At 41.3% G+C, this 22,228-nt stretch overlaps 2 protein-coding genes across 5 annotated transcripts in view; one reads left to right on the top strand and one right to left on the bottom strand.

The window, feature by feature from the left end:
• Window positions 1-6,954: 6,954 nt before the first annotated feature.
• On the bottom strand, window positions 6,955-19,786 carry FASTKD2 (FAST kinase domains 2). 2 transcript variants are annotated; one of them, XM_069781700.1, is made up of 12 exons: window positions 19,724-19,786; window positions 18,210-18,978; window positions 17,718-17,821; window positions 16,130-16,238; window positions 14,472-14,595; window positions 12,046-12,185; window positions 11,568-11,740; window positions 11,021-11,181; window positions 9,776-9,997; window positions 8,765-8,849; window positions 7,564-7,678; window positions 6,955-7,102 (listed from the first exon to the last, which is right to left on the bottom strand). In XM_069781700.1, exons 2-12 carry the CDS (start codon window positions 18,891-18,893, stop codon window positions 6,983-6,985), a joined length of 2,037 nt encoding a protein of 678 aa, XP_069637801.1. In that variant the 5' UTR covers window positions 18,894-18,978; window positions 19,724-19,786; the 3' UTR covers window positions 6,955-6,982. The 2 variants fall into 2 exon arrangements, with proteins under 2 accessions (XP_069637801.1, XP_069637803.1); XM_069781702.1 differs by lacking the exon at window positions 19,724-19,786 and adding an exon at window positions 19,258-19,679.
• Window positions 19,769-22,228, top strand: part of MDH1B (malate dehydrogenase 1B) — a 17,414-nt gene continuing 14,954 nt past the window's right edge. For all 3 annotated transcript variants that reach the window (XM_069781703.1, XM_069781705.1, XM_069781704.1), the window contains exons 1-4: window positions 19,769-19,915; window positions 20,330-20,442; window positions 21,400-21,534; window positions 21,697-21,839. In XM_069781703.1, coding sequence (XP_069637804.1) covers window positions 19,894-19,915; window positions 20,330-20,442; window positions 21,400-21,534; window positions 21,697-21,839 — 413 coding nt within the window. In that variant the 5' untranslated portion in view covers window positions 19,769-19,893. The remainder of the gene's footprint in view (window positions 19,916-20,329; window positions 20,443-21,399; window positions 21,535-21,696; window positions 21,840-22,228) is intronic.

The raw sequence follows: 22,228 nt of genomic DNA, 5'->3' as shown, positions 1-22,228 counted from the left end.
TAAGAAGGAGGTCTTCTTGCTGACATCAGTGAAGCATTCACCATATTGTACTATTCCTTGAGCTTAGATTGATACAGAGCAAATCTCCAAACATGCATGCATACACTTTTTTTTTGCCCGCTTAACTTTTCAGAAGTCCATCATTTTTCCTTACATTTATACAGAAGTGACACAGACTAAAGATTCATTTAGAAGATGGTGTGTCCCTGGGACAAATCATTCATTGGCAAAATGGAGCCTCTTCTAGAACAACAGAGTCAAATGCATCAGCAGTCTTTACCCTCTTCTTACCTCATACACCACAGTGTATAAGAGGTTTATGTTCCTTTTGTGTTTTCTGGAGAATTCCCTGATCTGTTGTTTTGCTAAAGCTGGTATCTAACTGCTGAGCCAGCACAAAGGGCAAGTAACGACCCAGTATTGGTCTTCAGCATGCATATTTAAAAAGATCAAATAGTCTTTTATTATGTGACTGACATTTCAAATGTGGGCTCCATGCTTGGTCTCTCCTCCCTCCCTATCTATTGTGTGCAATAACATCTTAACATATAAATATATAATCTCCTCCACAACAAGCCACTGTATATTCCCTGTATCTCATCTGTGTGAGTACACATCAAGACTTCAGTGACAATTCTCACCATTTACACCAGCCTCTGTGCAGTCAGAGCCCAATTCACCAGCTGTTCCCTACTGCAGAAGGAGAAAACTGGGCTCATATAACAATTCAAGTTTTCTCCTTTAAAGTTGTACAGCCACAACCTCAGCCTCAGCTGGTGTATGTTGCTGTAGTGCCCTGACTTTAATTTAAACCAGCTGATGAGCCACACCCCCTTTCCCCACACACTCCCCCACCTTTCTAAAGGGTGGTTGAGTATAGATGACATCTTATGTGCAGTGGAATCTGAACCATGGAAATCAAACAGGCAAACACAGAAAATTGACCAAGTTTCCTTTGTGGATTGAACTGATAAAAGTAACTATGGCACATACTCAGGAATGACAAAGAGTGTTCAGTAAATTGCCTCTTGTCTGGAGGCATGGATAGAGTCCCTTACCTATAGCTGTGAAAAGAAAAATCTCCTGTTTATAAAAATTTGTGTCTTGCTACATAAAGTAAGAGCATATCTGGGTTTTGATGGGTGCCATGGCAACAATGTTACTGGAGTATAGCATAGGAGCATTTTCGGTGAGAGGGAACAGGATGAAACAAAAAGCTCACTGGTTATCGGGGGACACAAGGACTTTTGCTGCAGACCCAAAGACAGATTCTCCTTCTTCTTGTTCACAGGTGGCTATTTACAGTTGCCACCACATTGACACATTCACTTTATACTGTGGTTGTCTGGAAATAATGAAAAAAGGGAAAAACCTGCTACAACTAGAAGGACTGATCTTAAACATAGTTCAGAGTACCATTATATTTGCATCACTTAAAAAAGAAGAACAATGCAGAACCGCTAAAACCACTATTGTTACTAGCAAAGAACAAAACCATAGGATTACATGTTCAGTAAAACCTATGCTTAAGTACCATAATTGCCTTAAAAGTATGTTTGTAGAGAACAACAGATAACCATGGCTCTGCTTTTGTTCTAAAACAGCTAATTTCAGCACATTTCACCTAGGAGTGAATGCTCTACTGTTTTTGAGATCTACAAAACACCTGCAATTCTTTTTTAATCCAGATATTCTGGTGTCAGTAAAAAGGTATTAAAACTGGAACCTCACTCATGCAAGCTTATGTGCTCTGAGATTTGTGTACAAAGGGAATAGGAATATAAAATAATACCTAGTGCAATGGCGGGGGGGGGGGGGGGGGGAGAAAAAAAGCATTAGAGGGAAGTCAGCATTTTCTTCACTTTAGCAATCGACCAGAGCCACATCTGTAGGTCTCTGCATACAAAATATTATTCAACCTCTTGCCTATGCAGAAACAGTTGCAATACCTGAGAAACAGACTTTCATTCTCTAATTCCAAGTTCCAGTTTATTTAGATTCTAATTCCTTAACAAAAATCAAACTCTTGCTATGTACTTTTAGTCCCTCTTTCCCAGTCACTTTTGAACATCTTGGCCAACTGGAGACCAAGGTGGAAGTTTTAAAGAGAGTTCCTGGATGTTTCTTGTGAATGAGTGGCTAGAATATTTCATACCCTGAGAAGGCTGGAGTTAGGGCTCAGAAGAGTTTTTAGACATAAGCAAATCCAAGCAGGAGAGAACTACAGGGGTCTGCAAATGCAGCTGCTTATGGAAACAATTTTTTTTTCAAAACTATCACTGTTCTCATTCTGCATTACTTCACAAACTTTTTTGCTCAGATGGTACTAGTTTATTTTCTGTTCATGCAAGAGCCTTCTTGATCCTTGCAGCCCACATCTTCTGCCTTCCTGTTTCTTGCTCTCATTTTAGATCTGTTCACACATCCTGCAATGCTTAACATCATCCTTGGGCCAGTGAAGTTTGCTGTATAACTTACATTTGTAAATCCTTCTTACAATGTTTTCTTATTGATTGTGTGATACATAACAATTATCTGAGCTTGTCACCCTTTTGTATGTGGATATCGTTCAGATGACCTGGAGAATTCAGAGGGTGAACAGTATATGTATACATTATTCTCGAGGGGAAAATTACCAGATAAGCCAGTTTTATCATGGCATTTTACTGTTTTGTAGTAACATAAGATTTATGAATAAAAAAAGTCTAACAGCAAGCAGCATGTAAAAAACAGGAATCATAAAAGGCACTATCTGTTTCTTTGAGATTAGCAGGGCAAATACTTAAGTCCAGTATTTCATAGCTCAGAATGAAGGAAAGATTTGTATGACTACTTTTCAGATGACTTTGTGGCTCAAGAATAAAATGTGCTGCCTTCATACAAGAATCTGGTCAAATATATGGTTGCTCTGTGCAGCTCAGTCCACTGTCTTTAAGTCATAGCTACATAATTACTCTAAGCCCTATACATGCTTTATCTTCAATTCATTGAAGATCCTCCCCTCCCTCAACAGTTTAGTTTGCCTAATAAATTACCTATTTTCACTTTACACGGGGTTGAGGACCTTGGCCTTGCTACAGATTGGAAACACCCTTGAAATACCTTTAGTGAGTCAAACACCACAGCAAATGTCTGGGTTCCATCCATTAATAAGATACACCCATGGGCTGTATGAAATAAAGCCACACTCACCTTCCTGGTTCCTCACTCCTTGTTCAGAAAAAATTTCCAGCCACTGTGCTTACAAAGTGTTCCAAGTGTGAATAAGGGTTAGAAACACATGTTCCTGAGTCCGCAGGCAGACTGTGAAAATGGTAGAGAAAGATGCAGCTTGCATCTCCTGTTAGCCTCACTGGCAGGTCAGCTAAAAACTTCTGTTTAGCATCTGTTTTGCTTAGAAAAGAGGATTTTGCACCTTTCGCACCAAGCAATCCATGCAGTGACAAACCCCACAATTACAGGAGCAAAATAATTATTGTTGATCTTTGTTGTGAGTCTCCCACTAATTTTAATAAGCATGATTCAGGAGAGAGAGGAGAATGGTATTCTAAATACAGATTGTAATGCAAAAACCAGGGGATTAGAACTCCCTTACTACATGAATTGGACATCTAAGAAACCTGGGTTTATTTCAGACATTGCAGCAGAGTAGCTTTTTAGTAGATGTAAATATTCAAGAAACCCACAGCTCTGAAGTCTCTCTGGCAGGCGCTACACACTGCTTGGAACTATGAATCAGTGTAGGTGACATAGTAATGACTTAAATTATTAAGTTAGCATAAAGCAAGATACTTTAATAAGCAAGGTGGTCATTATGACAGACCACTGCACTTCCAAGCTGTTTGTGTAAGTTTCCACCTACTTGTAAGGTGTTTAAAAAAAGAAAGAAAAGATGGTGATCAGCTAACTTAATGTAATGTGCTATGCTATGTTTTGCCCACTGGTGGCTAATTCTGTCCAGGCTGCTGGCACCCAAGAGGACAGTATACTTCCCTGCCTGTTGTTTTGTCCCTGAGGAGATGGGAGCCATGTACCTGCTACTGACAACCTGACTGAAAAGCTCAAAGCACAAGCAGTTCCCCAGCCCAGGCGAGAGCCCCAGTTGTCACTGCATTAGCTTCGTTTGTAGGGCTTCAGCTTTGAACAGCACCAAATGCTTTCTCAAACGCAGCTCTGAGCACTACCCAGCTCTCCAGCTGTATTAGCTTTGTGTGGCAAGATTTTGGTAGCGGGGGGGGGGGTGTGTGTGTTACAGGGGTGGCTTCTGTAAGAAGCTGCTGGAAGCTTCCCCTGGGTCTGACAGAGCCAATACCAGCCGGCTCTGAGACGGACCTGCCACCGGCCAAGGCCAAGCCAATCAGCGATAGTGCTAACGCCTCTGTGATAACATTTTTAAGAAGGAAAAAAAAAAAAGTTGAGACAGACAGAAACGGCAGCCAGAGAGAGGAGTGAGAACATGTAAGAGAAACAACCCTGCAGACACCAAGGTCAGTGAAGAAGGAGGGGGAGGAGATGCTTCAGGTGCCGGAGCAGAGATTCCCCTGCAGCCCGTGGTGAAGACCATGGTGAGGCAGACTGTCCCCCTGCAGTCCAGGGAGGTCTGTGGTGGAGCAGATCTCCACCTGCAGCTTGTGGAGGACCCCACACGGGAGCAGGTGGGTTCCTGAAGGAGGCTGTGACCCTGTGGGAACCCCACACTGGAGCTGGCTCCTAGCAGGACCTGCAGATCTGTGGAGAGAGGAGCCCACGGAGCAGGTTTTCTGGCAGGACTTGTGACCCCGTGGGGGACCCACGCTGGAGCAGTGTGCTCCTGAAGGACTGCACACGGTGGAAAGGACCCATGCTGGAGCAGTTCGTGAAGAACTGCAGCTTGTGGGAAGGACCCACGTTGGAGAAGTTCATGGAGGACTGTCTCCCGTGGGTGGGACCCCACGCTGGAGCAGGGGAAGAGTGTGATGAGTCCTCCCCCTGAGGAGGATGAAGCGGCAGAAAATAACGTGTGATGAACTGACTGTAAACCCCATCCCCGTCCCCCTGTGCCGCTGGGGGGGTGGTAGAGAATCCAGGAGTGAAGTTGTGCCTGGGAAGAAGGGAGGGGTGGAGGGAAGGTGTTCTGAGATTTGGTTTTATTTCTCATTACCCTGCTCTGGTTGATTTGTAATAAATTGAGTTAATTTTCCCCAAGCTGAGTCTGTTTTGCCTGTGACGGTAATTGGTGAGTGATCTGTCCTTATCTTGACCCACAAGCTCTTTATTTTCTCTCCCCTGTCCAGCTGAGGAGGGGGAGTGATAGAACAGCTTTGGTGGGCACCTGGCGTCCAGCCAGGGTCAACCCACCACACCAGCACAGAGTATTTCAGACCTCCTCCAGTGCAGGCCGGGACCATGAGTCAGTCAGCCAGCTCAGAACATCAGAATGGCTCTGACCAGTCTGCTTCACAGATGAATTTGTACAGACAATGCTTTCTTAAAGTAGCAGATCCCAAAAGGGAGCACAATAAACTTCTCATCAAGTCAAGCAGATGAACTCTCCTCTGGTTGTTAAGTTTTACAATTGCACCTAACCTGTTTTTCTACATGTGCTGCATTTCAGAGACTGAAATGCTGAACAGCTCTCTCTGCTTTTTATGCCAGACAGCTGTGACAATTCTTCTTTGGTTGCATGGTTTCCTTCATAAATGTGCACCATATTCTCTCTTCATGTTCCGCAAGAAGTTGGGTGGTGAATTTTTTTTAAGCACATTGTTTCTTTTTACCTTATCTCATCACTGTAATACCTTTTTTATCTCATCATTGTAATAGGTTAACCATGTGTCCATGCTACTTCAGAAAGACAAAGAACGTAGTGCTTGTAGCTTATCAAGTGAAGCAAGGGCACCACGGTTAGGTAGCACACAGTCACTGTAGAAAGTATTGCCATTTCCCTTCATGCCGATTGGGCTGTGGCTATGATATAGCAAAAGTATGAGTGAAGATCTAATTACCCCGCAGAAACAAGCAACCTGTTGTTGGCAAATGTATTTTGAGCATTTCAGTGCTCTTATTAAGTACTTCAGCAACTCCAGCACAACAAATGGATTTTACCAGTAAGTTACTAAGAATGGCAAAGATGTACCAGTTCTCTCTGCTCCTTCAGCTCAGAGGCCCAAAGCTGCTTTGGACTTCTAGAACTCTGGCAACATAATCAATTCCACCACTACATAACAGGCCAGTGGAGATGCATCACAGTATGTAATGAACAAATCTGAGTATTGCAACACCTCTTGAAATAGTTGTGGAGACACTAATATCAGAAACAGAGAGCAAGAGTCAGTTTAAAAAGGCGTGCCAGACCTGTGCTCTTATAGTGAGAAATCTCAAAATGTATTACAGTAGCAGTGAAACAAAAGGATCAAAAGAAAAAGCATACAGCTAACAGAACCATTATTGGCCTGAAATTCTGAAAACTGAGTGAGATTGTTTTCTTCAGAAATTTTTCACCTAACTTTGGATTTTTTAATATACCCCTTAGACTGAGTTATTTACTGCTTTACCATCTGTAGTTCTGCATAAAGAACATGGGAGGATGGGGGTAGGATGGTGGGGGGAATCCTTCTAGTGCATATTTGCAGGCCAGGTTCCAACAGCACTTGAAATGGTCACTTCCTTTCCCTGACCCAGCCCAAGAGAAGAGAGAAATTTGACTTGGGCATAGGGGAGGGGAAGCAAAGTGAAGCTAAAATTAGGAGATTTCAAAGCAATAGATACCAGGATGCTTTTTGGATTAATTAAGTAGTTTCTTCCACTAAAGAAAACTCACTCCCACTTCACAAAATAAAACCCCCACTATCAGCAGACACTGCTCACTTCACAAACTTTTCTCAACTTGTAAATACTTTGGAGTAGGCAATTGTGTATAAAACTGCTTATCTCTTCCATTAAAACCTTACACTAATTATACAGGAAAAAGAGAGATCAGGAGACCCAAAATTGTTGGTTTATTTTAATTATTATCCTGCACAGTCATTTCAGAAAAAGAGAAAGCATTTTCTGAATAAATTTTTCCTTTTAAAAACTCAACTGCATCTTCATTTGTCATTTCCTGAAACTTCTTGTTCAGGACCTGGAAGAAAGGAAAAGGAAAAGGTACATTAGTTTGACTGTCTTTAGCAAACTGCCCTGTCCTATAAACCGAGTGCTCAGTGATGGGAAGGCCACAGGGAGTCAACGTATTTTGAAAACGAATTGACTTGAATCATTCATTCTATAAAAATCAGGGAAATAAGCCAAAGTCACATAGGTTTTTAGGTACAAAGCAATTCAGTGGATTGATTTTTTTTTTTTTTTGCTGAACTATGATTACATTTATTTGGCTGATAATGGTAAGTGGTAGCTTGTCTTTTAGAGTTCCTCTGTCCTTTCTCCCTAGTGACACCACCACCATCTTCTAAGGAGAGATGATATACAATTACCACTCTGGAGAAGGCTCACCACTCCCTACAAGGCCTGTTCTATGAAACAAACATAACTCATCACTGTGGTGGTAACAGGTCCGAAACAGAGAGAATAACAGGACTCTCTTACCAGAATCACATGATAGCCCAGTTTATTTAGATGCCGCTTCTTCATTGCCAGCTTCCCTTGGGGGTGCATTGTACCCACACAGAAGGCAGACAGAGGAACAAAGAGAACAGCCAATCTACAACCAAGAAGAGTAGGGAAGACTCCATTGTACAAATATAGAATAAGCATTTTTAAGACAATAATTCAATTATGTCCTTTAACACTGCAGAATATACAGCTGTCTTTCTGGTAGGCAAAAATATCAGGACTGCACAAATTTCATTATTCTTTTCCTTCTCCAGACTTAAGTAATTTAGACCCTGTCTTCTTCTATGAGCTTTGCACAAGTACCAGCATCTACCCAAATTCGTACAGCAGAATTAAGTCCTTAGATCTCCACTTCTCCCCAGTGAGAAGGAAACAGATCATTCAAAATTCTACATTATTTTGACAGCTTCTGCATTTACTTTGATCCATTGCTAATATTGAGAATTAGTTACTTCCTGCCATAAAAACCTACTTGGAAGGGTGAGGAAAGCTGAATGCCTTGTAAGACTGACAGTGAGTTTCTGTTAAACAATTCATTAGCTCTCCTTTTCCCAAAAAAGCAAACTACACAAAATACATTGCTGCGCAGTGATCCAGCACACAAATGTTAAGTATTACCCAATTCTACTTAAGCGTTACTTAAATGATATATGTCCCACTTCAGTTACTGAGAGGTCATTCTTCTACACAAGATTAAATTAATCACCTAAAATGTGGATATGATGATCCTTTTTTATTCAGATTATATTTCAGCAGCTGAATTAATTGCTATAACGTACCATTGAGATGCACATTTTAGAGACTTAAGAGAATAACTGAATGTTTAACTGGACACACAAATAGGTGGAGTTTTAAAACCATAATGTAGCAATTTTTTGGAAGGGATTTCAGTCCTATTTCAAAACCTGTATCCATTACAAGAGTATCAGATTACTGTGATGTTTCCTGCCTCTTCCTCTGAAATGTTACATTTTAGCCTCTGTTAGAAGGTAGTGAGCTGAATGAGTTGTTGCTCTGAACTGGCATGGCAATTTTTGTACATTTCAGTGAGCACAAGTAACAAGTTAGTTAGCTACTTCACTTCTGCAAATCAGTGAACCAAAGAAGTAACTGGATGGAATACATAAAAATAAAACTTAGCCTGCCAGAAAAAATATGCAGTCAGAAAAGACACCTTTGAACACCTGAGTCAGCATGATCATCTGTTGCAGCTATTGGGAGCACTTTCTTTCTGTCTGAATCCATTCTGATTTCAAAATCTGAAAACAAAACAACAAAATATTTAACACTTGCAAGAGATCACAATTAATGTTCTCATGTGAACATTAGTTGTTCAAATTGTTTTCAAATTAACAGCTCATTTGAAAAAGTTAACAGACACCGTCACTGCCCTGTTTCTAATTGCTGTTCGCTAATAATTTACATATTACTGATGGCTTTTCCCTCCCTGCAACCAATATAAACAGCTATAGCTTGGACATCTCCAGAAAAAAGCACATTTGTTTTTGGAAACTGTAGATATAACTTTACGGGAGTGAAATCATAGTTTAAAGAAACTAGTCTTGATTGCAGTCTGTCACACCTACTCAGATTTTCCTATAATCTGATTCCTCATTAGAAATACTTAGGAAGAAAATTATTACAAATACAAAAAAATTGGTAAGCTGGGGGGCTGGCAAAAAAACAAGCAATATCAAAATGTAAAAGCAACCAAATGTTATGAAATGATCGCCTGTCAAAGAAGGTCATATCCCATTTCATAAATGAAAGTAGAACCCAAACCTTAGTCAGAACTTCAGAGAAGAAACAAGTCAGAGAACAAAAGACGGCTGCTGTTTGGCTTTGTTTCTAATGACATGTTAGTACTAAATCACAACCCTCTAAAACAGTTGGCCATATTGGCTTTATGTACAATTAACATCTGCTCGCTGATGCTTAACAAAAAGTCCAAAGCAGTTTTGTAAATAAGAGTAATCATAAAGTCTTAGTAAACTAACTTAAATACTTCAACAGAAGCATCCTAGAAAGTAGATTCACCAATCAAGGACATACTTGTTAAAAGATTGTGTCTTCAAAGTGTTACACTTTTAATCACTTGCACCCTACACAAATTTATTATCACCTTTTTATTTTGGGAGTTATAAACCTACATTAAAAAGAATGTGACAGTAATTTGGCTTCATACCAATATGATATTTATATGGCAGCTGAACATTTTGCTGAAACATGTTCTCATCCCCCAGAAGTTCTATCAGTGCCTCCCGAGCTTTTCTGAGATTAAGAGATATTAATGAGGAGAAATTCTCAGTCAGCACAAATGCAGGCTTCGTGAAGGAAGGGCTATCAAGTTCCATACATGCTTTCACACAGCGAAGCATCATTTCGTTTTGTTCTTTGTAAAGATCATCTGAAAAAGGATACAAGAAAATATTACATCCAATGTCTCATCTCACAGAATTTTTCATTTCATTATCATTTATAGTCTGTTCTGGCAGAGCAAATGAATTTCAATACAGGAATCAAAACCCAATTATTTTTTCAGTGAATATTATTGAGTATCTTCAGTATAGTTAAATATACACTGCCAATTCACTAATTATAATATTAAAGTCTATGGCTGGGACCTGCCTATTTATCCAGTTTTTCCCCTCTACTGTACACAGCTCTGTGCATGCTATCAGTTATTACAGGAGACTTAAGGAGAACATGGAATGAGAGAGCATGCATAAAAACCATTTATAAAATCCAGACAACTAGAAAGCTGTTTATAAAACAAGGAAGGGATATCAGACTTGGCCATAATTTTGAAACTGTACTTTAAGAGTACTAAGCTGCGCAAACTCTTAAGCAGTTACAGCTTTACAGCTTTCATGTTCAGACACTGCAGGCTCAACGGCAAGACACAGTGTTTTACTCTACAGTGAACTTCTACTCCACTGAACTACTCTACTGGCTGTAGAGAATTGTAATGTGGAAACGAAATTCTACTACAAACCATTCCAAGTTCCTCATTATAACTCAGAGCAGTCAAAAAACCTCCTACTCATGATTCCAGGTACTAAAATTGGTTTACAAAGGTTAAGATTTCCTGTGTTTCTATAAATGCCTGAGCATCTGTCGAAGACAGAACCCTTGGCTCTTACACACTTCTACCATTTCCACAAATCTCATACTCACCTCTCTCCACATGCACACCTACTATAAAACTGTTGCCACCATGGGGCTCAAGACAATAAGCCTGATGCCCTAGTGCAGAAACAGTTCACTCAGATCACCATCACTACATTAGCTCTGTCTTGAAGGACTTCAAATTTAATATTAATTATGTTTGCATTCTTTAATTTCTAAACTTTTAACACAATTACAACAAATTATGTATGGAGGCAGACTATCCCTTTTAAAACAAGAACATGACAAAGTAAGGCCTGACCTGACAGAAGTTCACCCCTGCTGTTCTTTTGCAGCAGCTCATCAAGTGCACGATGAGGAAGATATCCTAAGATGCAAAGTGAATACACAGCCTTCAGCAGTTCTGTGTTGGAAATCTGAGGGAGGTACTTATTCAAGCAGCTATGAAGAGTGTCAAAAAACCTTTTCCAAAAGCAGAAGAAAAGTAACTAAATACACAAATAAGGCTATATAAAATACAGATTTCAAACAAAAATACAAGTTAGAAATCTTTATTATCTTCTATAATTGTATGTTGTGTAATCCAACATTAGCTTCTGGTTCTTGAGGATACAGCTACCTATCAACAGATTTAGTAGCCTGGTCAGCATAGAACCAAGGTCTCCATTTTCAATTACAGAGAAAAATTCCCACGTAGAGCAAATGTGAAAAGACACAGCAAATTTACCTTACAGATTAATAAAACAGGATTATGAACTCTTTCACAACTGAAATCAAATACTAGTTGCTACACATTACTCTATAATGACTACATAACATATTATCAGGAATTCTAAATGAAAACCTACAGATGCTTTTGACCTCTGGGAACATAGTTGAGTCGTGAATACACTCGGAGAACAATCAAAAGGTTTTTCAAGTTGAGGAATTCAGGGTCTTCTGTCACCTTCTCAGCAAAAACTCCCATCAGCTCACTAGGCTGAAAGCCAAGTGTCTCGAAGGCAGAAAGAAAAAGAATAATCTAAAAGAAAACATAGTTTTGTAAGGTCAAGAAAGCCAGTACAGTGGACCCTACCTGCTGATTTCATAAAAGGCATTTTTAATGAAAGCAAATTTTTCAAACCGTAAACCCCCTTTTATTTCTCATTTCTTTATAGATCAACAAATGGAAGAGTATTTTAAAAATTTAACTATATTATCTTCATCAGACTGGTATTCCTAAAAAATCTGTTCTCCAAAGATCAAACACAAACATGAAGAAAGGTAAGATGGAAAGCACCAGATATTCTACTAGTACCACTATAAATTATTTGGTCTCAAACTCACCTGTCTTTTGTCCCAAAGGCAGGCAGTGGAATTAATATAGTCTGCTAATGCTGAAAACAGTTCTACATTACGGTACTGGAGATTGTAACAAGCTTCCAGAATGAGAATTAACTGCCGAAATGGAGCATCGTGGACATTCTCTGTAACAGAAGAGCAAAAAAGGACAAATGATACAAAGCAATGGAAGCTGCAGGTTGGAGACATTGTGGGAACAGTTTGGCTAAGGGATGGAGGAGGGGCAGAAAAAAAAAATCAGGTAAAGAATTGTGGAACAGACTGAGACTAGCTAGGCAAAGTCAACCAAACTAAAACACATGAAGAAACAAGAGAGGTAGAAGAAACCAAACTGAGTCAGGATCAAACTAGAAGGGATAAATCAGCAAAAGGGGACAAATTAAAAAAAGAAACAAGAAAATTGTGTTCCCAGAACATCTTCTGTTCCAGCATTCTTGATTTTCAGCACGTCCCCGCACTCAGCATGGAAACCCTCAGGCTAGCCCCTTTAGTAGTGATTGAGCCTTTGGGCTGTCCACTTCACCATGTCAGCTGAGGGAGGAACAGAGAGGTGGATCTAAAGCTGCCGATTAATCAGATATTAGCACATGATGAAATTTACTTTTTTTTTTGCACTTGGTTTTACAAACCAGCGAGTAACTACAAATACGAATCTATGTCTAAAAAGCACTAACAGCTGTCAAGCACTAAAGTGTTAGTGTAAGCCAAACTGGAAAACGTGGAACCATAACATCACGTCCCAGCATACGAGCGTGATGACACAGATTGTGTGTCAGATGACAACAGATTGCTGCACAGGACTTCTGCTTCATTTACCACATAAGATGGACCTACTCCTGAGATGAAAAAGATTAAGTACTGAAGAACAATGGTCTCTCTTGAACATCCTGCTTTGTTTGCTGCAATGAGGGGCATACATGTCATAAAAGACAGTGACTGCAAGAGAAAAGAGCATAGTTACAGCAGTAGGATCAGCACCCACCAAAACTAGACTTTATCTTTTCCTCTGCCAGAGGATGCAAGAGGATAGCAGTAAAATAACTGAATTTAACTACTCTAGAGTTGTCCTTAGTGATTTTCCAGGCTCAGCATAAAAACACTGTTACCTCATTTCTTGAAATGCTGAGTGCTGACAACTGCGATTGAAGCCAATGAGAGCTGTGCATCAAATAAAGTGATCTGTAATGCTAGATATTCTTAAAGAAAACAGGCTAACACAATCTCATATTACTGGACACTTTGACCTTCATCTCTCTCTTCTGCACAAGTATCACCACTGGGTCACTCCCTTGTTGTTGCAAAAATTAACTCAGTAAGTACCTACAAAGTACATAGTTATTACAATTCTGGTCAGGCCACCAGATATGGGAGAGCGCGCTACTTTCTTAAGAGCCCCAGCAAGAGTACAGGACCTATAAAACCTGCTGAAGAATTCCTTTGCCCGTGGGCCCCAAAGCATGCCCCCCACACACACACACTTCCTGTTCCATCTCCAGCCTCTGATAGGGGCCATTTCTGTTCAGAAACTAATCACTCTGTCCCCAGAGCATCATTTGCACAATGTGCAGCATGTAAGTCCTGAGAACATGCACTGAAAAAGTGCATTAAAAAGTACTGAGGAGCTGCTCACTCTGTGTATGCCATCTAGCCTGTGCACTGAGTGTGGTGTAAGTCCTGTGGGAGAAGCCAGTATGCATAATTAAAGACTGTCTCCTAACACATATGAACAACCAGGGCAAATAAAGGCTGTACAAGCAGCCCAAACACTCCTGGTTCATTTATGTTAAGAATGCTATTTTACTATCTTACTGGTTTTTTAGACACAAATTTGTTTGTATTTTAAGTGTGAATCAATACATACTGACCACATATATTTAAGAAATGTATTGTAAAGGTATGGAGAGAGGTGAAAGCATTAGCTTTCATTTAATTTTTTTCTGGGCTGCAGCATGAGGTCAGTTATTAAAAGCAGCATTCAATAATGAAATCCAGTTAATCAGGGAAACACTACGTTCCCTTTAGTTTATCAACTAACCACGCTAAGCCACCAATCCATCCTGTAAGATGTCCAGTTCAAATTCAGATTTGTTTTAAAAGTTTATCTGAAATCTATTTTTAATTGCTAGAATTCAATTATTTTTCCTAAACTCTGCATACAGAAAAATGCAAAGAAAAATATGTAATTCAGGTAAATGTTAAGAAGGGCAGACACAACAAGAGCTATTTGCTTTCATTATCGATCAGTAATTTTCTGTCTTGCTGCTTGTCAAATGGCTCCACATTACTCTAATATCCTGTAAAACAAAGATGTTTCCTGAGTTTTAAAGGAAATCAGAAAAGGGAGATGAGACAATAATTAGGAAGAATTTGGTACAAGGAAGAGAAATTTAATAAACGTATTTTTTTCTTACCCTGGATCTTTTTACTGCAGGCATTCAGGATTGGAATGGAACAATAATTCATTGCAACAAGAGCCGAAAACACACGCAGCGCATTCAGGAAAGTCAGATGGTCTATCTGTTTCAAAACTGCCATCTAAAGTGAATTACAGTTTATTAAATCCTTCATTCTTCAGGTATATTATCACTGCTTTCTGGTGAAGGCATTTTCACCAAAACTTTCCCAAATTCCTTAGCCTGTTCAGACTTACATGAAAGAAAAAGGAGCAACAAACAACAAAAGCATAAAGTAACCACTCTCCATTTCTTAATACACAATTACAGCAGATCAAGTGTTCTAGAGCCATGTCACTATGCAAGTTTCCAGCAATTTGCCTTTGTATGTTTTTTTTAAAAGAAAGAAGTCTCAGTAAAGCTCATTTCCAATGTGAATAGGTATCTTCTACCAACTCTTAAAAAAGTAGCAGAAACATAATTGGCACAGCTGACATTTAATAGTAGTCCAATTACTGTTTTGGATGCATATGAAAGCTGTCAGCCTTCAAAGTGATCCAACAGCACACAGAGTGGCGTATCTATAATACAAACACCCAGCTACAAATGTGGACTGAGCCACAGCAGGTGCCACAAAAGAGACTTCATTTATCGAAGCAGTAGTTAGATTGATATAAACGACAGTAAAAATGAGACTGCAAAGTATGTGGGCTATTAAAATACAATATTCTTACTGTATGCATATCAAAGGTTAAATACAAAATGCATCTACAATAGAAATTACACAGTATTAAAAACAGCACCCTGTAGGCTCAGAAAATTAAGAGCTCCCTTCAGTTAACAAGTGAAATGTTACTTTCCTCTCAGTTCCGTATTCCACCACATCTTCAGCCAGTTCCTCACCATCTTGTAAAAAGTGATACCTGGTCCAAAGTTTTGCAATTTACTTACATCTAACACATTGCATGACCCCCTGCACTGCTCTATTCTTGCTCAGTTTCCCACCAGTGGCATCTTCCCTCACCTCCTCATGAATGCTATTACAAACTCTGACCTCAGAGCCCTTCAGCTATGTGATGAAAACACTAGCAGGCCCTGTTTGAAAGAAGATTTCAAAAAGTGTCTTTAAATCAGGGGATGAAACCCAGTACACCCTGTCATAAAACCTACAGCCTGCTCCCAACCACTGTATTTCCAAGGGGACCTTTAAGATACAGAGAAAGATAAGGCCATGAGCTAGGTGAGTTCTCCTGGCATCTCACTCCCATCAGTCCTCTAGCTCCATACCATTATAGGACATAGCCCCATCATAGACTAGTTTTCTGTTGTCTTCTTTTCCAGCCACAAGCTGGGCAAGGGAATCAGGGAACAGGCTATAAGTGCTTCTATGAAATACCATGTGGCCAACCCAAACAAGAGGTGAGGGCACTGCTATTTTACTGCCTCAATTCCTTTTGTACCATTGCTTTCTACCCCCTTTCATGGTGAGATATTCCCATCCTCCAAATTCAAGTTCTTCCTGCAGATATAGCTGGACTATGATTCATATAGCAAATGCAGTTAACCTTTCTATTATATTTTCTCTTTGAGTGTCTGGAAAGAACCACACACAATTTATAAACAATGCAAGAGCATGGGCTTTGTGGAAGTGAAAATGAGCCTCCAGATAAATTTACCTCCAATTTCTTTTTCAGAAAGACTGGAACATCTTTTCCCATGCATTTCATCAAGTTTTGCAGTATAAAGATGTCTCTGATACTTGGAATGCGCTGCTCCACTAGTAATCTGATGAAGAAACACACAAGGCCTTGAGCTAGAAAGAGTAACTGTTTAATAGAGCTTTCCTCATTTCAGCAGAAACAGGTACCCCCATTCTCCCTCACTGATATACACCCAAGTTAAAGCTGTAATTAATTCCCTGCTCCTCTCCCACCTCCTTTTTTGCAAGGCTGGCATAACTCTACATGATGTAGCTGCAGCACAGATATTTTGCACACGGAAACAGTTATATATGCTTTCTTAATGTTATCCTGATATGTGAGTGTTGTTGCTGACACATTAACAGCAGTGGCACCTGACTGCACATGTGACTGTGCAGATGTGAGTGCTGTTAAGCCTCAAAGAATTAACACTCTTCAGCAGAAAAAAAAAAATGCATCTACATGCAGGCAAATTCTGAAACAGCTAAGAAACTTTGGTATGGACACTGATAGCAACTTGGTGCAAGTGAGGGGAAAAAAACAAACAAGCAGTGCTGTGGGGTCCAGGAACAGAAGGGGATGTCATAACACAGAGGGATCATAAGCACCAGATGACAGAGTTCTGCATCCCCAGCACCTTCTTTTCTGGCTCAGAGAGAGGTATTGTAATTGTTGCATCTGAATTAGTCTGCACAGCTATGAAAACATGAAGTGCCACTTTCTAAGGCAGTGCACTGCTCTGAAATTCATCCCTGCAGATGTGGCTTCCTGCAAATGGGTAAGAGCTCCAGACATCGAGACACAGAAAGAGCTGTAGATGGAAGTCCTGCTTTCTACCAACTTAAAAGAACGGTGTGCCTGAGCTTCCAGGAGAACCTGTTTATTGCGTATCACCAACACATCCACTTTCTCAAAGCAGGACCTGACACAGGACCAAAAGTACTAATCCATGGCAAGTTTTGTGACAGCCTCAGTAAAAACAATCTCATGGGAGTGAGCAGATTGATTACCCACATAAATCTCACTGGCCCAGAAAAAAATCACTACAGCCAAAGAAGTTATTGTGATAAAGCAATACCACAGAAGGCCTTGCTGGATGCACAGATAAAGTCTAAACTTGCCTTCGTCTTAATTTTTACTTACTATATTAAAAGAAAATATTCCTTGGCTGTTAAACAGCATTTTTCATCATGACAAATCAAAATACTTCACAAAGTAAGCTAGTCTCATTACCTCCTTTCTACACACAGAAAAAACAGAGGCATAGATATGAGAAGTGACTTGATCAACATCACAAAAAACCCCACAGCTGTGGAGCTGCAGTCAGAATACGAATCCCCTGCAGAGCAGCCTAGCACCCTGTGCCATCGGAACCCTTTCTGCTTGAAACTGCAAAGACAATGTCAAAAATCACCGTCTTGTACAGCTGTTATCTTATGTGATATTTAAGTCCCAAAAACCACGTTGTCTTTTATGCACAGACATTCCCTCCATGATTTCTAAAAGACATATATTCAAACAACATTTAAATATGAAGAATATGTGAAAGGTATCTTTTTCTCACTGTAATCCAGCTTGAAGAGCGCTCACATTCTTGTCTTTATCCAGCCCTGCTAAAGTAGTTGCCAAAACTGAGATACATCGGTTATCAAGTTGATTGAGCTTCTCCTGTTAAAAGTTTTCACAATGTCAGGTTACTTCAGACCAGTAAAAGTTTCAGAAAACAAAAACTGACCACTCTTAACCTGTACCTGATGTCTTCTCTTTCCCCCCAGAAGCCAATTCATGAGCTTTAATTCTGCAGTGACCTACAAGGTCTCGCATCAGTCAAATTTGGAGTTTTGAGATTTCTCCTCTCTGTTAAATCTGCCTGAAATCAAGCAGTGGTTTCAAAAATGAAGGAAATTAGAAGTACACACAAACTAACTATGGGACCCGTTTCCATGGAACATCAGACTAAACCAGAGACATAAAGCTGTCTGATGTTGCACAGCCTCCCAGAATTAGCCCTGAGGTTCCAGCCCAAACTTAGGAGAAGAGGGATTTCGATACTTACTTGGCACACTCTCAGCAAAGTCTGGACTAGGAGAGTGTTCTGAGGAACACCTAGGCTCACCACGGCATGCAGACTGAACACCAGGTCACCCCGTGTCATCCTTCTGGAGTCCCGCAGCACCTGCTGACAAAGCTTGACAAAAGCTGGGTGCTCAAAGATCAGCTGCTTCTCATAACGCTGCTGGTCTTCAGACAGGTTTTTGAAAAGCCTCCACACCGCAGTTAAACAGTTTGTGAAGTGCTTAATGGAAACAGCAGACTCTGAAGCCAAGTCCAGTATATCGCAAGGACAGGTACATTTCTGGAGACCATTAAAAAACGGGTCACTATGATCCACTACATGCTTCACTTTGAAGGTCCCAGAATCATCCAGCTTTTCAAGTTCCAAAGAGCTCTGGGGAGCCTGCTCACTCATGAAAGCCTCTGTACTCTTCTCTGCTTGTATATTAGCACCTGTGCTAAAAACGTCTGTCTCTTGAGACAGAAATCGAAGAGATGATCCATGCAGAGAAGGAAAAATATTTAAAAATAATTTCCTGAAGTTCACATTTTCCAGGGGATCCCTGTATCTGCTAACCCATAAAATGTGTTTTCTTGCTGTGGCTGAAGATTTGGCAGTGAGCACAGAACTGCACCTATGCATGCATCTAACAGTATTTAGCAAATAACTTATTTTATTATTCATTTTTGCTAATGTTTGAAATGCCAACTCAAAGTAAGGGATCCGATGAAATTCTACTGTCCTGGAGAAACTGTGTAAGATCACTTATCTGTAAGAACAATTAAAAATTACGGATTAGTTACCAGACTTTCAATTCCTTAAGTTTCAATTGCCACATCTATGCACATCTACAGGAGACCCCCCCCCCCCAAAAAAAAAAAAAAAAAAGTATTTGGCAAAAGATCCCTGGAAAACGATTTGCAGAGGGACTTCTGTTGGGTCTCCTACGTTTTAGTCAAACATCTCAACACATCCCAGCTGTCAAGCCTTTTTCCTCTTTGCTGTTTTGACCAAAAACCATGGCGGGGGGGCAGAGCCTTTTCCTAACTGACGTTTCTCCAAGCAGGCGCGTCTCCTGACAGGGCTCTGGTGGGTCACTGCCAACCTTCAGCTCCGGTTAACAGAATCCTGCCCGGCCGCGGCCACAAACAGCCTGTCCCAGCCTCCCTGCCACCATCCCACAGGCGAGCCGCCTGCCCGGCGGCCGCGGCACACCCGCGGACACACGCCGGGGGCCGGGGGCACCAAGCGGGGCAAAGCCTCTCGGCTTCGGGCTCGCCTTCCGCAGGCGCTGGGAACGCTGCCCGGGGGCGTACGGTTCCCGTGGCGTAGGCCCGCGGCCCGGCGCCAAGGGGACAGAAGCCCTTCGGCGGTTCCGCACGGGCTGGGAACACCCGGGCGCAACGGCGGGGGATCCCGCCGGGCCGGGCCGGGCCGCCCGCTGCCCGCCTCAGGCGCGGCGGGAAGGGACGGGCGGGTAGGGCCCCAGACCTCCGCCGCCCGGTAGCTGTTACCTCCCACGCGGCGGCGCCATGACAGCCGGGCCCTCCTCTCCGCCAGCTCTCGGCGGGCCTCGCGAGAGGGACGGCGCGGGCCGAGGGACAAACGTCCGTGGCGCGTGGCGCGTTGCTGCGCAACGCCACGCCACGCCACGCCGAGGCGACCGTTGGAGGGTGCCGCGCGCATGGCCAAGCTGGTGCTGGCAGGTGAGGCGCCGCCGCCGCTCGTCCCTGCAGGCTTCGCAACTGTCCGTTCTTCTAGTCTCTCTTGCCAGCGGTGTCTGCACGGCACGCTGCCCCAGCCGTTCCCGAGTCAGCCTTCTCCCCTCACCCCGCCGGCGAGGCTTCTGCCTCTCTGCTGCTGTCCACCCCGGGGTGGCCTCCTCAGCCCCCTAAACGCTGGCTGCAGAGGCTGTTTCACCTCCGAAATCACCCTTTCGCTGCTGGCTCATATGCTGGCCCTGTTATTTCCTCGGAACTCACAGGATGCTGGCTATATAAGACTCTTTTTTAAGTGGAACAATTTTTAACGGGAACAATTAAAAAATGTGTGGCTCGTTAAGCCCTTATCAGTCAATGTCACAAAATCTTCCATCTGTGGTGGTGTCACTGTGTTCACAGGTAAGGCAAACTGCCCTTACTATGCCAAAGCTGAACTCCTGGCTGACTATCTCCAGGCTAACTTGCTGGACTTCAAGGTTCACAAGATCACTCAGCACCCTGACAAATGGGAGGTAAGGGTTGTAAGTCAAGTCGTTGGTAGATGCCCCAGTGTTCTACAAAGCAACAAATGTGCTTGCCTGCAGTATGTCTCTTCTTCTCCAGTATTACTGTTTTAATATGTGGGTAGAGGTACTGCAGAAACAGCTTTGGCAACAAAAGCCAGCCAGAAGAAAGGTTTGAACGTTGTGAGAGACTGGCATTCTCGCGAGTCTTCCCGCAGAAGATGGGCACAAAATATGGGCCAGCCTAAAGCTGTATTTTGTCAGTAAGAAGTTCATTATTTTCTTATCATGTATAAATGGGTACTCAGCCTGTAAATCTTTTGCACACTGTGATTGCATATGCATTCAGAGTTGTTACTTGTTAAGAGCATTTCTGGCATTCAAGGGCTTTGAATTACAATAGAAGTGCGAAATTAAATCTCACCTATTTGTTTACAATGTGGGTGGGCCTTTCTGAGTACTTTTGCTGCAGACTTGTTGCCATGTCTACACTGTAGCCCCTATAAGGAACTCAGAAAACTGCAGTATTACTTCATGAGATAGACAGTACTACGATGTTTATTACCTCTTATATTTTGCTTGACACCTCAGCCAAGTAACTCGAACAGTTAAGTGAATAGCGATTAACCTCTGCAGCTTGCTTACCTTCTGTGGCTAAATAGGAATCCTCAGGTTACTCGCTGCTTCACAACATTGCTATCTTCACTACCGCTAAGACAACTGAGCAAAATTATAGCAGTAAAATCAAGCAGAAGTAAGACCTTTTGCTGAGGTGTCACAGTGTATCACCGTGCCTTGCTTTGTGTTATTCCCCCATTTTGCGCACACTTTTTGCTTACGTAAGTTGTGAAGCACCTTGTAATTATGTACTGAGAGGAAATAATAAGAATGTTTATATCTGTAACATTTAAGTGTTATCAAATGTGAAAAAGTATTAAAACCTTTTGGTGGGGATATTTACATTAGCAGTGGCTTCATGACATATGTGAAATGAATGGATGGGAACACAGACAGTCTCCCATCATTTGGAGAGAACTGTTGGACCGTGGAGGGAAGGGTCTGCTTCTCGGAGGAGTTAATGATTTTCTGGAATATGCTCAGGTAATGAGCTGCCCTTAATACCGTAAACCCATATTTTACATTTTCTTATAATACTGTTGTTCTTCATTCCTCCTTCCACTGTAAACTAAAGCAATCCTTTCTAATGTTACCTTGCCGTGTTTGGGTTGCCATTTAATTAGAGATCATCCTTTTTGTTCTTAGCACTATTACGGCATCACCTCAATGATGTTGAGTGAGGAAATGTTAGACATTGCTGAGGAGAACCTGCAGGCGCATATTGAAGTTGAAAAAGAGGAGGAAGAGATTAAAAGTCTCATCAAGCCTTTGCAGATCTGGATCACCAGGTAAGAGTAAAAAGAATATCTATGAAGTTTCACTCAGCTTCAGAAGAATGCACTTTTTCCTATCACGTATAACAGGTGTAACCTCTGAAGTTATACACAAATCCCTGTAATTTGCTGGTTTGAATTAGGTTCTGTGCCCCTCAGTATGAGCATTCAGTATATAATTTAGAAATTATTTCTACTTTTGTTACATTTTGCACCAGTTTAAGTAAGAGATGTGAACAGGCAACATTTAGACCCCAGATCACCTTAGAGAAAAGCAAGTATTTACAAAATAGGCTAGGAATTTTGTGCAACTATTTTGCATTAAATGCTTTTGGAAATATTTAAATAAGTAAAGAGTCTCTTGCATTTCTAGCTTTAGAAATGTCTGTATTTCTGATAGTCCT

Source organism: Haliaeetus albicilla, chromosome 4 (genome assembly GCF_947461875.1).
Source record: "Haliaeetus albicilla chromosome 4, bHalAlb1.1, whole genome shotgun sequence".
Taxonomy (NCBI): Eukaryota; Metazoa; Chordata; class Aves; order Accipitriformes; family Accipitridae; genus Haliaeetus; species Haliaeetus albicilla.
This window is presented reverse-complemented; position numbering and strand designations above follow the sequence as displayed.